At 37.5% G+C, this 16,752-nt stretch overlaps 1 protein-coding gene across 1 annotated transcript in view; it reads right to left on the bottom strand.

Annotated features, from left to right (window-relative positions):
- LOC136835799 (uncharacterized) overlaps nucleotides 1–16,256 on the bottom strand; it is a 76,308-nt gene extending 60,052 nt beyond the window's left edge. Inside the window, exons 1-4 of the mRNA XM_067099653.1 lie at nucleotides 15,821–16,256; nucleotides 12,743–12,878; nucleotides 12,311–12,553; nucleotides 3,344–3,448 (exon numbers count right to left, since the gene is read on the bottom strand). Coding sequence (XP_066955754.1) covers nucleotides 3,344–3,448; nucleotides 12,311–12,553; nucleotides 12,743–12,878; nucleotides 15,821–16,256 — 920 coding nt within the window. The remainder of the gene's footprint in view (nucleotides 1–3,343; nucleotides 3,449–12,310; nucleotides 12,554–12,742; nucleotides 12,879–15,820) is intronic.
- Between the last annotated feature and the right edge of the window lie 496 nt (nucleotides 16,257–16,752).

Raw genomic sequence — 16,752 nt, 5'->3', positions numbered from 1 at the left:
ATGCATTTAGTCACTCACTTTATTCAACGAATTACTCCCGAGTCTGCAGATTCCAACACACGCTCTCTCTCTCTCTCTCTCTCTCTCTCTCTCTCTCTCTCTGAGACCCGGAAGCATCTAGGGGAAAGGAAGGGACGTCACACGGCTCGAAAGGGGAGAGAGAATACCATGGGACCTGGAATGGATTAGATTCCCGGGAAGGGATTTCAGAATCACCCGGATTAAATTCGCTCACAAGACACACGCGGCGTCGTTCAGGGAATGCGTTCCTGATGGCCTTGTGGGGTTAGTCTTGAACTCTCTTGTTTTTGTTTTTGGGATGGAAATAATCCGAATTTAGAATGGAACGCTTGTTTTGCTTTGTTTTTGTTTAGAGTGTAAAAACTTACAACTGGATTTTTCTTACGTTTTACGTCTGCTGTATTGATTGTATTTTTGTTAATGAGTTTCACAGAGCCAGACTGGACACATTCACCCACAGTGAAGATCCGGATCCAGTACAAAATCTTATCAATACTTCCTTGGGTACTAACCTACAGGTTGACAAAATTGCATTGAAAGCTATTTGTAAAGTTTGAAATACCGTAGGAATTGCAGATATGACACAAACGAACACACTGAATATCTTGTAGAGTAGCTCATCAAAAATTCATTATTTGCAACATTCAGCTTAGCTACTCCATTTATGTATTATTCATTTATTATCAATCCAAGTTTGGCTTGCTTTTTGTAATTGGTATGTGTCTTGTTGATCTGTTTTTATCATTTCTAGAATGTTTAAAAATTTAGAAGTCCATGGGAGGGGGATTCCAGCACTAAATTTCTCTCTTCGTTTGATACATAACACACTTTTTTATGTATTTATACTTATATTATTTTTTTATTCAAGTTCTTGCATAATTTTTTTGAAGTTAATGAAGAGTACTCATGACAAACTTTGCTAGGCAGATAGATGCTTCGGAATAAAGAGCGTACAGTCTGTATATATGTATATAAACAGAGATAAAAAAGTTAAGTATATCTTAGTTTTACCAGACCACTGAGCTGATTAACAGCTCTCCTAGGGCTGGCCCGAAGGATTAGACTTATTTTACGTGGCTAAGAACCAATTGGTTACTTAGCAACGGGACCTACAGCTTATTGTGGAATCCGAACCACATTATAGCGAGAAATGAATTTCTATCACCAGAAATAAATTCCTCTAACTCTACGTCAGCCGGCCGGGGAATCGAACTCAGGCCCAGCGAGTGCCAGTCCGCAGCTCTACCGACTCACCCAACGAAGAGCTATATATAAATGTTTGTTTTTTGTAGGACGACGTATAAATAAGTATCTTCGTTGCAAGATTGTGTTAACTCGAGTGAACCGCTGAATTATGAAATTTGTTATGAAATTTGATCTTATGCATTATTTAGCAACACGGTGTCAACGTGTTCTTAATTATTTCAGTGAGACTGATTGCTAGTTTTTTGTCTATTCTTGGTTCTTCAACCTACTTCTGTATGCATGTTGCCTTGGGCTACCTCTAAGAACAGACAGAATCTATATTGTGGGTCCTGGGGTCCTTGACTAAAAGCTTGAGGTATCGCCCTGCAGACCCGCATGGAAGAGCTCAAGAACTTATCAACTGCTCTCGAGTCATTTGCAGTTTATTGAAGATTATTTACTAAAATGTGGGATGTTGCACAGAGTATGTGTTGCATGTGATAGTGGTGGCTTACACACACACACACACACACACACACACACACAGATATTGGTTATCCATATTTTGACCTAGCTTGGTCGAGCTTGAGCAGATGTAACATTATGATTATTATTTTTTATTTTACTATTCATTTATATTTTATCATATTAATGAAGTTTTTGTATTGTTTTCTTGTATTTAATTTTGGTTCATGGCTATGTTTGAAAATGAGCCATATTCTCCAAACGGAAGATATCAGAATTTAGTTCCTTTTCCGAAAGCGTAGCTCTGGTATTCTTTTCCAAGTTCTGTTTTTCCGGGTTGTTACGTGTTTCACGTATCCCTCAAGTCTGGGTTGGATGAAGGCTTTAGGCTGCCTCTCATCGGCTTCTATATGTGGAAAAAATCTTCATTGCCATCACTTTGCCGATTCTCTTTTGACTCTGTCGTATTTTATTATTATTTTGCAAATGCAGAGTTTTTTCATTTTAACTTTTAAGTGTCATATGACCCGGAACATTATTTCGTATTACCTTTACTCGCATTATTTTTTTTTCGAAACTGCACATTTAAAGGATGATACTATAAGAGAAAGTTTGGAAGGATGGTATTATAAGAGAGAATTGAGTTGGGAAGTTCTGATCCAGGAGACGTTACGTAATTCCTTAAAGCTCTTGACCAAGGTACTTCCGTTATACAGACTTTTAAAATGGTCACGTGGGTTTGGACAACGGCAAATGTAAACTTAGAATTCATTGCCTCTCGTTGTTACACAAAGAAAAGGAAAATATATGTATACACATCGAGTATTATTATGAAGAAAAATACGTTAGAATGATTTCGTGCAGGTGAATGAAAGAAGAATAGAGGGGAGTACCCTGTCTGTAGTGGGAAGTTGGCTTTCGTTTTCAGTAGCCCAAATATTCTTTCAAGAAAAGGAAGTGACATTTTTCACGCCACGCTGACTCTTTTGATTCGCATCTCTTGAAAACAAAGTGACATTTAAGTTGTGAACTAAATTTTATAAAACCATATCAAGTTGAGAATTACAAGAAGAAATGTCCCCTTATACTAGTATATTTCTGTTTGTACGGTGTGCTGATTTTGGTTTGAGTATGGATAATAATTTTATTCATTAAATAAGAAGTTAATTCATGCGATATGGTGGGATGGTGAAGAAGGGGTGCCACCGTAATCATTACATTAGTTGGGGTGCCATCACTAAAAAAAGATTGAGAACCACTGCCTTATACGTATAAACTAACGAGAGAAAAACCGGTCTGAAATCAAGCTCCTTCTGAACAGTATACTTTCCTATTTGACATTTTTCATAAACAGGTAATCTGTATATAAACTGACGACAAAAGGTCACATCACTCAAGTCCCGATGGAAAATAATAAAATGATTTGAAGAAGAAGACCTCTTTGAAATTGATCTCCCCGCAGAGAAACGTAATATTCGAACTACTTCTGCTCTGTTTTTCCCACCTCCCGGGTCCTTCTTCCCACCAGAGAACAGGCGCCCACGTGTTTCGTCTCCCACAGTGTCACACGCCGTTGCCACAGACCACTTTTCGGGGGCGTCATTCAACACTCGCCCAGTTGCCGAGGAGAGAGAGAGAGAGAGAGAGAGATTCTGAAGCCGATGTTACGTACATGAGCGTGGGTGGTGCAAGAGAAGTTGGGGTGTCGGATGGACGAGAGTGAGTGGGTGTGGGTTTCTTTTCTCTTTCTCTCCTCGATGGATGGCGGTAAGGGGTTCTGGAGGAAGGGGTCATGGAAGATTAGCGTTAGGGCGATTGGATTATGTATCTTGATCTTGTCTTGTTGTAGGAGATTAGTGCGTAATGACTGGATTATGTATCTTGATACATTGCTTTACCCTAGCTGGCCTTCAGCACGGTAGAGAGTCGTTCTTTCCTTGCCTATTTTAATATGAGGCCGTTCTTTCTCTCCTTGTTCTTGTCAAAGGGCGTTCTTTCTCCTTATTCTTGTATGATATTCGTTCTCACTCCCCCTGTTCTTGTATGAGGGCCGTAATTTTTCTCCCCAGTGTTGCTTGAAAGGTGTTCTTTCTCTCCCTGGTCTTGTATGAAGGGTGTTTTTTCTCCATATTTTTATATGAAGGCCTTTCTTCCTCCATATTCGTGTATGACTGCCATTCACAATTTTTGTTCTTATGTGAAGGCCGTTCTTTACCTGTTTTTGGATGAAGACCATTCTCACTCTTCCTAATCTTGTATGAATGGCGTTCTTTCTGTCCCTATTTTAGTATGAAGGCCGTTCTCTCTCTCTCTCTCTCTCTCTCTCTCTCTCTCTCTCTCTCTCTCTCTCTCTCTCTTGTGAAGACCGTTCTTTTTCTCATTCTTGTATGAAGGCTGGAGATGAAATTAGGGGGTGGAATCCCTCCTCACGTTGGTAAGCGACATGAATGAGAGAAAACAGAAGTAGTGAGAGAATCCAAAGAAAAGATCATTTCATTGTTATTTTTGCTGTTGTTAAACTCTAACTTTTCTCTCTATGCAGGATTTCTTCAAATCGCCCGGCATACTATCTTGTGATGATGGCTGTGTGTCTGCAGTTTGTCCTTTCACAGGAAGAGAGAGAGAGAGAGAGAGAGAGAGAGAGAGAGAGAGAGAGAGAGAGAGAGTGGGATGGGTTATGTCACGTTGTAGCAGTTTATCGTTTGGAACTAGAGAAGTTCTCGAAAAAAATTTTTTTTTTTCATTTTCCCTTTTTTCCTCGTTTTCTTCATGTTTTCTTCCTTAATAAAAGAGGTTGTAAATCAAAGAATAATGGATGAGGGTTGCATTGTTGTTTTTGTATTGAAACAACTGGTATAGATGTCATGTTCCCTATTCAGCAAAACTGCACCATTTTAATTGGTATTAAATGTGTATTTTTTTTTAAATGTAGAAACGCTTTAGTGTGAGGTTAACCTTATTCAGCAGATTCTCGCTATTTTATTTGATATAAAATAGGTATTAAAAAAAAGATGAGAACGTTTTAGTGTGGGGTTAAATCCCGCACCCCATAAAGTAACAAAGCGATACTGAAACTTGCAACAAGCAATAGTTATTTGTGTGACAAAAGTCATATATATATATACAAATATTATAATATATATATATATATATATATATATATATATATATATATATACTGTATATAAACACACTCACACAGAATAATACTGAAACTTTGCAAACAAGTAACAATGTTTTTGTTGTGAGAATCAGATGTTAAGATGTATGTATATATGTATATATGTGTATATGTATATATATATATATATATATATAATATATATATATATTTTATATATATATAATATACATTATATATATATATATATATATATATATATATATATATATATATATATATATAGTTATATAATATACGTTATACACACACACACACACACACACACACACACCTCAATTCAACGAATGTAGACAGCTGAAACACTTTTACTTTTTTTTCCCCTCCAAATTAACGCCCACTCTCTGGACTCATTGTAGACAAGTTGAAACCCCATTTTCAACAGACAGGACGAGTTCGTTAGGAGGGTTGGCCATATGGAAAACCCTATTCTTTTTGCTATTAATTAGCCTCCGAGGCTGTAGCCCCTGGTTCTTTCCCGAGACCTCGTGTTGAAACAACCTCAATATGAGGGGTTTATATATGTATATATATATATATATATATATATATAAATAATATTTTTTTTACCCAGGAAGCATTATATCGGGTTTTATTCAGAATTGAATTACTGGAATTTTAGTCCTGAGCTGAAATTGTGTGTGTATTGTGTGTGTTACATATTATTGTGTGTGTGTATTATTATTGCTGAAAGACGGCATATAACTTTTCCATTATATTTAAATTGTCACATTTTATCTGCTTGGTCATGGTGCTGTTGACAGCACATATCTCCGTTTTCTATAATGATAATAATAATAACAATAAAATATAGTAATTATTATTATTAATATTATTATTGGGTCAGATCCCCTCTCATTCTTCCTCTCATACGCGGCCACAAAATCCTCTTTGCGTTGAGAGATAGAGGACAGGGCTCTTTATAAAACATACAGACTTCACTTTTTTTTTTTTTTTTTTTTTTACCCTCAATTCGAGACTTGTTCTTCTCTAACCATTATTCTTTTTATTTGTGCCCTCTTCCTCCTCGCCTTTATTTCTCGTGAAATTCGGAGCCCTTTACTATTCATATTTTCTGTGAAATTCGAATTCTGCTAATTTCATTTTGTCCGAATTCTTCTGTTATATTTGTGTACGTGTGTTTTTTTCACTCGTGTGTTCTAAATGCGTCTTTTCATAACGCGTAGTTGCCCCAGATTCCCAAATTATCTCTCTCTCTCTCTCTCTCTCTCTCTCTCTCTCTCTCTCTCTCTCTCTCTCTCTCTCAGGTTTAACGTAAGCGCTTTTTCCTGAGCATCATAACTGTTCCTCAGCTATTATTTATTTCACCCTAAGAACATGCTGCCTGTTTGCCTGTAGCATTACTGTAACTATGATTATGATAAACACGCAGATTTCTCTCTCTCTCTCTCTCTCTCTCTCTCTCTCTCTCTCTCTCATTTAGAATATGCCTTTTGTGTTTTTTCATTTCACTAATTTCTCTTTTTCAGGACAATTACGCATAATGAATGTTCTGAGAATTCTTGCATTATTTTCATATTGCTTACTCCTTCTATTTATTATTATTATTATTATTATTATTATTATTATTATTATTATTATTATTATTATTATTAGAATTATTATATAGAATGCGTATAATAATAATAATAATAATAATAATAATAATAATAATAATAATAATAATAATAATAATAAAGAGATAAATGCATAAAGCTTTCTTTATCGATTATTTGTGCATTTTATGCTTTACTCTCTCCGTCTACGTTATTCTCACCGTGTAGAATTTTTCCCCCAACATCTCCGTGCTATAATTCTTCTCTCTCTCTCTCTCTCTCTCTCTCTCTCTCTCTCTCTCTCTCTCTCTCTCTCTCTCTCTGCGTGGTATCTGTGTTGCAACTTTCATCATTGTTGTGGTGATGAGCGAGCGTCTGCTGATGCCTTGTTCCAAAGTTTTCATTTTTTTTTCTCCTGAGCTGTGGATGCCAAATTTCGTGTCTCGAGAAACGCTCTGTTTTTTCATTCTTTTTTCATTATTTTTATTAGTTGTCTCACTCTCTTTGTCTCCGTCTCCTCCTTCCTCTTCCTCCTTCCCTCTTACTCTTTCATCTTATTCTGCGCCGCTGGATATCAAATTTCATGTCTCCCGACGACCAGATTTTTTTCCCCTTTTCCATGTCGCCTTCATCATTATGTTTCCCCTATTCTTCTTCTTCTTCTTCTTCTTCCTCTTCTTCTTCTTCTTTCTTCTTCTTCTTCTTCTTCTTCTTCTTCTTCTTCTTCGCTTATGTTACAAGCATTTTTTTATTGTTATTATAATTTCTTGTGCATTCGGCCTAATGTCAACTGATATTGTCTGTGTCGTTATCTCCGATAATTTAATGTAATGTGTTTTTGTGAGAGGCAATTGGAGATAATCAGCCTATTAAACTTACGTTGCCCAGCCCCGGAAAAAAGGGAAAGGCAAAGCAATCAGCATTCACTCCTGGTAATCAAGCGTTGAATATTTGTATTAAAATAAGGGAAATGAATATTTCTTTGAGTTGTAACGATCGTCCAACTCTCGATCATGCATTGTTGAAGGTTTTTGCCGTGTGTTATATTAGCTAGTGTTATATTAGTCAACTTTATTATTGATCGTCGCAGTCTATATCTTTTGGGTCAGTGACCTTGGTAGTTTTACGCCAGGTTCTGATATGAAATCAGTGAAGGTACTGCCGCGGCTGCGAACACAATGGAAGATGATAGGCCGACCCAGGTTACACCTGAGCACAGGGCCTAGCGTTAGGATTTTTAGTTTTTCAGAGACGATTCAGAAACAGACGAAGTGCGCCAAGAATTAGTACTCCATATATGGAAGCGTAGATTCGTATGTCAGGGAAAATACAAATTTCTTTTTAATTTGGTATATTTGAAGAAGAGTGTAATTGAGGTCAAGGTCATTGAATCCGGACGTTATCGAATTCTGATAAACAGGTCAAAGTTTTCATCAAAGACGAACGTATTCTTTGAAAAATGCTGAAAGATTATAGTTTGGATTACTGACACCTTTGAAAAAATTACAAAGCAAAAAGCATACGCAACGTTTGACACATGAAAGATATGATCAACTGCTGATAAGTAGAAGTGAAAAAGTAAGGAAATAAAGACATCCAACTCTTGGTATGAGTAAAAGGAAATCGTTGAGCTTTTGAAATAAAAATAGGAACTTTTTTTACTTCTGCCTTCCCTTTTCTGACATTTTCAGCTAAACTACATTTTCTTTATGCTTATATTTATTTGTTTCATGATTTTTTTTTATAAAGACTTGTGACATTGCTTTCAGGAAAATTGCCTAGCAAGCGTAAAATCCTTTTGTTTTTTTATATTTGTTGAATCATCATCATTATCATCACTAATAGTTATCTTAATAGGAGACAGTTCCGTGACCGTTTTCTGTTCCACTATAATAATAATAATAATAATAATAATAATAATAATAATAATAATAATAATAATAATAATATTATTATTATTATTATTATTATTATTATTATTATAACGTTTTCTCTCTAATTTTTATCAGTATCATTATCTTCCACTCTTAGGAACCTAGTTACTATAACTATATCCAATTATATTTGCAATTAACACTTTATAAAATCTTGAGCTTCGATGAAAATAATCTAGTCGTACCATTATTGGCATTATGTTTTTATTATCGTTTCGTTCACCCCCTTCCTCATTTACTCCATTTATTTTCTCGCTCGTATTCTCTCCCATCCCTCCCTCCATTCGGGTCCTACCTGGTATTTTGGGCTGTCGCTCTTAGCGTTGTCGTCTTAAAATTACGATGAGAGCAGAGTGTGTTTATGGGCTCCCGTAATAGAGGGATACTTACTCGGTAATGTTAGTGTACAAAAATAACCCTTAATGGAAGCGTAATCGTCGGTATTCACTTACTGGACTTCTTTTCCGGTGTTTTACTCTCTCTCTCTCTCTCTCTCTCTCTCTCTCTCTTATTCTTTATTCTTTTGTACTCTAAATTTTCCCTATAACTTTCTCTCTCTCTCTCTCTCTCTCTCTCTCTCTCTCTCTTCTATTTTTGTACTCTGAATTTTCTCTCTCTCTTTAGCACGCTCTCTCTCTCTCTCTCTCTCTCTCTCTGTATTCTATACCTTTTACTCTAGTGAATTTTCTCTATACCTTTTGCTCTCTGTTTTTCTCTACTGTATATGTCTGTTTACCCATTACGTCGGGTTATCCGTGTTCTCTCTATTTTTTCATTTATTTTCAATGCTCAGTGTTTTTGTTTACCGTTATATTTTCATTGTATCAGTGTTCATTTTCGTTTTAATCTTCATTTGTTTTTCATTGTACTGATTTTTAACTTATGCTTCTGATTTTGAATGTCTCTTTATATATTCCCGTGTCCTGTATTTTTCTTTTTACACCAGTTTTCATCTTTTATTACAGTTCATCCTGCCGACATATAAAAGGGATTTTCGTGTATAAATTCTTTTGTTTTTCACGTCTCACTCTACTATTTTCTGATACCTTTATCTTTCCCTTCTGTAAGTTAAACGACTTGGAAAAAGGATATTTTTCATTCAGGCGCCTTGATATAGTATTTTTTGGTAAGGGAATCATGGTATTTTCATTAATTTTTTTCTGTTAGCTCCTGCTTCCGTAATTACTGTCGTCATTGTATTAGCTTAATTAAGTACTTTTTGATATGATATATATATATATATATATATATATGTATGTATGTATGTCTGTATGTATGTATACGAAATATGTATATATATGAAATATTAAATGCGTAATTGACAACTCGTTTTTATATCGTCTCAGAAAATTGAAAGTGCATGCTTTTGTTTTGAGTTTTATACACACACAAGCTCACAGTACACACACGTGTATATATATATATATATTATATATATATATATATATATATATATATATATATATATATATATATATATATATGTGTGTGTGTGTGTGTGTGTGTGTATGTGTGTGTGTTAATGGGTGAGATTAGAGAGATTATGTAAGTTTCTGGGGAGAGAGAGAGAGAGAGAGAGATGTATATTTTTACAAACAGTTTTACATAAATTATTCATCAACAAGTCATGTTGTTACCCGAAGGTTTAATCATTTGCAGTTTTATTTTTGCAGTCTTATTTATTCTCCGCGTTTATTTCGTGATGGTTGAACTCTGAGAGAGATTACACCATTCATTTAGTAATGCATCGTGAGTTTGCAAATTGAAATGCTTCTTCTATTGACAAGATACTGAGAATTTGCTGCCTGCTCAGAAAGGAGTAGTCATTCATCTTTTCTATTCGAATAGATTCTTTCTAGAAAAATATTTTTTCCACGTCTGTGTTCTGTGGAAGGAGTTCTTTTCTGCTGAAGCTGTAATGCTTCTTTAAAACATAATCTTTCCGAACGAATGCCTTCTGTCCATAGAAAATACCTGTATTTGTGTAAGTGTTTGCTTAGTAAGCTTCTGTAAAAAAGTCTGATGTCAAAAGTACCACAAGAAATATTCTCTCTTAGAATACGTAAGCTCTTCTTAGAAATATACAATTTTCTTGTAAAGGTATATATCCGTATAAGAATATGTTTTCTTTTGGCATATATCTGTAAAAATGATATATTCTTAATTTGGGAGTTACACATTTACGGAATTGTATTTGTGGTTAAAAATTATATAATTTCTTCAGCGTTCATATCTTTCTCTGTCTTCTGTAAACATTGATGTCTTAACTGTCTTGAGATATTCGAAGCTTCTGCTAAGATCCAGTCCTCTTTTCAACAAGAAAAGTGTCCTAAACATATTTCTCTCATTACCAAAGGGAGGCTGCGTATGCCTCTTCTTATTTTTTTACCCACAGGAAGAATTCGGGTGTTCCCCGTCCCTTAGTGCTCCTTATCTCCGGGGGGCTATAATGGACCGTATATCCCTAAATCCTCCATATAATGATTTTCTATCCTTTGCTGTCTTCTTCCTCCTTCCCTGCTTCTCCTCTTACCTCACCGTCTCTCCTACCAGTGTCGAACCTCTCCTACATGAAAGTGAGTGGAGAGAGAGAGAGAGAGAGAGAGAGAGAGAGAGAGAGAGAGAGAGAGAGAGAGCTATTCTTATGGGAGTTTTTTGAAGACTCTGTTGAAGATGTGAAGGAATTTCCTCATGCCTTTTTCTAGCCCAGGCTTGACGAAGTGAAGATACAATCCAGCTTCCCCCCCCCCAAAAAAAAATGGAAGATATAAATAGCAAAAGTAGCAATTAGGGGCATTGTGTAAATTTAATTCCAAATAACTTCCCTGACGAGTTAATATGTGCGTATATATAAACACACATATATATGTATGTATGTATGCATGTGTGTGCTTGTGTGTCTGTGTTTGTAATTTATTCCGACACTTGCATTCAAACAATTCCGCCCTCGTGAGCTCTGTATTGAGGAAGCTCATGCATAGTTAATACAGACGATTTGCTGAACAGATAAATTAAAAATCGCTGAGGCCAAACACAGCTTTATTTCGTGTTTATTTATTTAACGGAAGCGACTTGAAAATGTGGGGATCGTTAACGGACCTTGTTTGAGCTGCCTGCATGTGGGTTGTTAGTTTTTCTTTTTTATTTGTGGTTAATTCCCGCATTATACATTCAGATTTCGTGCGGTTGCGGTCGTCCGGGTGAGCATTGATTTGGTGGAAATTTAACATCATTTGAGCCATTTCGTAATTTAAGGTATTTTTTTTAGACTCCTGGATGCCTGTTTATTGATAGGAGTAATGGAAGTCAGTCAGTAAGCATCATGATTATGCAAAAAAAAAAAAAAAAAAGACATTTGCGAGGTAAAGTGGCCGCTCCTTTTACAAAGAGATGCGATTCACGCAGAAGTAGATATATCACTGGTGCTGCTGCTCCATCCGTGAATATTATTTTTATTTATATGTGCATATTATTCATCATTATGGTTTAGATCCTAGTAAGATTGGAGTCTCCTGCATGAATATTTTCTCTCTTATTGAGGGTAATGCTTATGCTGTTCAGGCAATTTGTCCTTTTTATAATTTGTATTTTGTAACCTTCCAGTGACAAGGTATCCACACTAATTTTAGGTTTGTGTGTTTATGCTTATATGCTGTGTTTGTGTGGTTATCTAGAGAGAGAGAGAGAGAGAGTATATTTGTCATTGTGTATAATGATTATTTTTTGTATGAAATCCCAAAATCTAGACATATTTTCTATTTTATTTTATTTGCGACATGGATAAAAAAAATTCATTTGCTTTGGTATCCAGAGGGAGATCCCCTTGGTATTTCCAAGCTCTTTAAAGGAATTTGCCTCATCGATCACGCTGTTTTCTAAGTAACTTATTCCCCATATTCTCCCCTCCTCTCCTCTCTCTCTCTCTCTCTCTCTCTCTCTCTCTCTCTCTCTCTCTCCCTTCCCCTCACCTTCCCTTGACCTCTTTTCCTTCCCCTCGTCCCCCTCTTGGACTTCTCACCATTCCCTTTCTGCATTGTGAGGAACTTGTTTCCCCACATTTTCTCTCCTCTCGTTCTCCCCTCGACCCTCCTTGATCCTTCTCTCCTCCCTTCCTACCCCCTTCCTCATCTCCCCACCTCTCCATCCCTCTCCGCCTCCTGCGTCTGACTCCAGCAGCAGCACCAGCAGCAGCATCAGGCGGCTGTACACAGCTGGGGAGGAGGAGGAGGAGGAGGAGAACGCCGAGCCAACTTCCTGGTTCTGTTTCTCAAAAATTCACATTGCCCTGTGTTACCCGTCTGTTATATAGTTGATCGGGTGTCAGATGCTCCGAGATAGAGGTGTTTGCAAGCTTAGGGGGAGGAAGGAAGGAAGGAGGGTGAGGGGTAGATGGAGGATACATGGGAGGGAAAGGTTGAGAGGGGTAGGGGGCGTTTTCCCCTTCAGGGGGTTTTCGAGTTGATGGATCAGATGGTGTGGGAGCAGACACCTCAGTTATGTTTGTGTCTGGGCTGGATGGATGGAGAGGAATGGTTTCTGTGGATATATATAAATGGTGTGAATGAGACGAGACCTACGTTTTGGTTGTATGTGGAGCCAACCCTGTTGCGAGGGCAGGGATAGTTTTTATAATTTTTTTTTTTTTTGTAATTTGAAGAAATTGAATTGTCACTTAAGTTAAAAAATGGTTTTTGTTGATTGATGATTTAAAGTTTCTCTGGCGTCATGTTGATCGAGGGAGGTATAAAAGTTTCACTCTCTTGGGGTTAGATATCTAGCTCACCATCTTAAAGCTGCGTCAGGATTGTGGCAGACATTGTATTCTTTATTCAGTGAACGGTGTTCACCGTCGCTTCTGACTGCAGCACCAAACTAGTTCACTGTAGAGAGAGAGAGAGAGAGAGAGAGAGAGAAATTGCCCTGTCGCCATACATTTTGTATTGGATGCCTTTTTCACCATTCGTCGAATACAAGTATTTTGATTGCGGTGGATGATGGCGGTTTTGTCATTTCTATTATTCATAATGTGCAAACACTCATATGGAACAAGCTCGCTTGTCAGTTTATGTCGCCACGCTCTGCCGGGAGTTTTATTGTTATTGCTCTTATTATTCTTACTCTTTTATGAGTTTTGGCCGTGATTTTTAAACTAAGTTTCGAAATTTGAACACGAAATGGAATCATGCTTAAGTCGATGGATGAACGAAAGTTCCGAAGCTCCATTCACATCACTAAAGCACCCCTCCCCAGCCAACCCCCTCGTCTCGCTAACCCCCTCCTCCCACCAGTGCCATTTCGTCAAAAACCACTGATTACTACTTTCGATTGTAACTCTAGTACCACTTAGGTGGCTTTTGCTAGATTTTTTTTTTTTTACGCTGCAGTGGCTTACGTGTAGCTTGAGAACTTTTGTTCCTACTTTATGATCATGTTGCGTTTCCAGTTATGTAATCTCTGTCCTCGAAATCTTAAATGCTATTCAAGGACAAAAATTAGGATAAAAATAAGATTTTTGTTTTAATTGAGCATATACCTGCACGGGCTCTGTATTTTTAGACCAGTCCGTAAGGAATTACAGGAAGATACGGACTCCACATCGAGTCGATTTCAAAAGAATAAAAGTGTGATACTAAATGAGAAGCTGCTTCGATATAAATGAAATTAAGTAAGTCAAACACATCATTGCTCTGGAGCATTGGGCTTTGAGGTTGATTGCCAGAGTATGAGGAGGAGGAGGAAGAGGTGGAGGAGGAGGGGCGTTGATGGAATATCATGATATTGACTTGCAGATGAGAATTATTGGGCTTTATGGAATATGGAGATTGAAATGGGCTGCCCCTGCTGATGAATGATATACTTTTTTTTTCCTCTTTTTATTTTTGTATTTTCCCTCGGCGAGGAAATGTATACGGTATTGGAAGGTATAATTTTTCCCTCCCCAGTCCTTCCCCTACCCCGAAAAAATGGAATGACAACTGGTTCTGGAGCGATAGCCTCCCCCCCTCTCTCTCTCTCTCTCTCTCTCTCTCTCTCTCTCTCCCGTTTATTTGGTGTGGCGTAATTTTCCCCGTTTTCGATTTATACCCCGTATGGGTTTTCCGGAAGTGTTTGGAATTCATTTGCGATCAGCAGTTTTAATTTTCATTGCTGTTTCTGTTATACATTTCTGTTATTCATGTTCTTTTTATCCAGTTATTGTAATATTTCGAGTTTTTCTGTATGGTTTTCTCTCCGTGTTTGCAACTTTCCTTCTCCTTCATTTTATATGAGCAGACCATGAGCATTTTCCTCTGTGATACGAAGAGATCATGAGCATTTTTCCCATTTTAAGTGAGCAGACTTTGAGTATTTTTCCCCTTTGATATAAGCAGACCATAAGCATTCGCCCCCGCATGTGAACAGACCGCGGGCATTTTCCCTTTGATACGAGCAGATCTTAAACATTTTCTCCTTTGATGTGAGACAGCCACGAGCATTTCCCTTCTCCTTAATATGAGCACACCGTGAACAATTTGACCCTTTTGATATTAGCTGACCATGAGCATTTTTCCTCTTGATATGAGCAAACCATGAGCATTTTCTTCTCTGATATGAGCAGATCATGAGTTTTTCCCTTCCCCCTTAATATGAGCATATCATTAGCATTTTCCTCTTTAAAATAAGCAGACCATGAGCATTCTGCTCCCCCCACTTGATATGAACAAACCGTGAGCATTTTTCCCCCTTTTTATGAGCACACCATGAGCATTTTCCCCCCTTGATATGAGCACACCATGAGCATTTTCCCCCCTTGATATGTGCTCATAACAAGGGGTAAAAATGCTCACGTTTTGTTCATATCAAGAGGTAGGGAGCAGAATGCTCATGGTCTGTTTATTTTAAAGAGGAAAATGCTAATGATCAGCTCATATTAAGGGGGAAGGGAAAAACTCATGGTCCGTTCATATCAGAGAAGGAAATGCTCATGGTTTGCTCATATCAAGGGGAAAAATGCTTATTCCCCCTTGATATGTACAGACCATGAGCCTTTCTCCCCTTGATATAGAACAGCCATGTGTCTTTTTCCCTTTGGTATAAGCAGATTTAAATATTTTTCCCCTTGACAAGAGCAGGCCACGAGCATTTTTCCCGTCTTATGGGCAGACCATGAGTATCCCCCCCCCCCGCGTTGATGTGAACAGGCCGTGAGTATTTTACCCACTGATATGAGCAGATCACGAGCAGTTTTCCCCTTTGATGTGAGCCAACCAACGAGCATTCCTTTTCCCCTTGATTTAAACAGACCTTGAACATTTTTCCCCTTTGATATGAGCTAACCATGAGCATTTTTCTCCTACTATATGAGCTGACCATGAGCATTTTCCCCCTTGATATGAGCAGACTGTGAGCATTATTCCTTTTGATATGAGCTGACCATGAGGATTTTCCATCTTTTATATGAGCCAACCGTGAACATTTTATCCTTGATATGAGCCAACCATGGGCATTTTTCCACTTTGATATGAGCTGATCATGAGCATTTTTCCCCTTTGATATGAGCTGACCATGAGCATTTTTCCCCTTTGATATGAGCTGACCATGAGCATTTTTCCCCTTTGATATGAGCTGACCATGAGCATTTTTCCCCTTTGATATGAGCTGACCATGCGCATTTTTCCCCTTTGATATGAGCTGACCATGAGCATTTTTCCCCTTTGATATGAGCTGACCATGCGCATTTTTCCCCTTTGATATGAACTGACCATGAGCATTTTTCCCCTTGTTGAACCAACCATGAGCATTTTTCCCCTTTGATATGAGCTCACCAAGAGCATTTTTCCCCTTTGATATGAACTGACATAAGCATTTCCCCCCCCTTGATATGAGCCAACCATGAGCATTTTTCCCCTTTTGATATGAACCAACCATGAGCATTTTTCCCCTTTGATAACAGTTAACCATGAGCATTTTTGCCTTTTGATAAGAGCCAACAGTGAGCATTTTTCCCCTTTGATAAGAGCCAACCATAAGCATTTTTCCCCTTTGATATGAGCCAACCATGAGCATTTTTCCCTTTTGATAAGAGCCAACCATGACCATTTTTCTCCTTTGATATGAACAGACCATGAGCAACTTGCAGTTTGATATGAGCACACCATGAGCATTTTTCCCTTTGATATAAACAGACCTGAGCATTTTTCCCGTTGATATGAGCTTAATGTGAACGTTTTTCCCCTTTGATATGAGGGAACCTTGAGTCTTCCTCCCCAAGAACGAGTAACAGACAGGTCACCTTACTAAAATACCCCAATGAAGCTCAGCTGATGCAGTTAAAGAAATGATGTAAAAAATGGAAGGGCATGACTGGAAACACTGAAGTAGGTTTTGGGAGTCCTACGTTGTCAAGGATATCGAAACTTTTCCTATGGAA

Source organism: Macrobrachium rosenbergii, chromosome 55 (assembly GCF_040412425.1).
Source record: "Macrobrachium rosenbergii isolate ZJJX-2024 chromosome 55, ASM4041242v1, whole genome shotgun sequence".
In the NCBI taxonomy this organism is placed as follows: domain Eukaryota; kingdom Metazoa; phylum Arthropoda; class Malacostraca; order Decapoda; family Palaemonidae; genus Macrobrachium; species Macrobrachium rosenbergii.
This window is presented reverse-complemented; position numbering and strand designations above follow the sequence as displayed.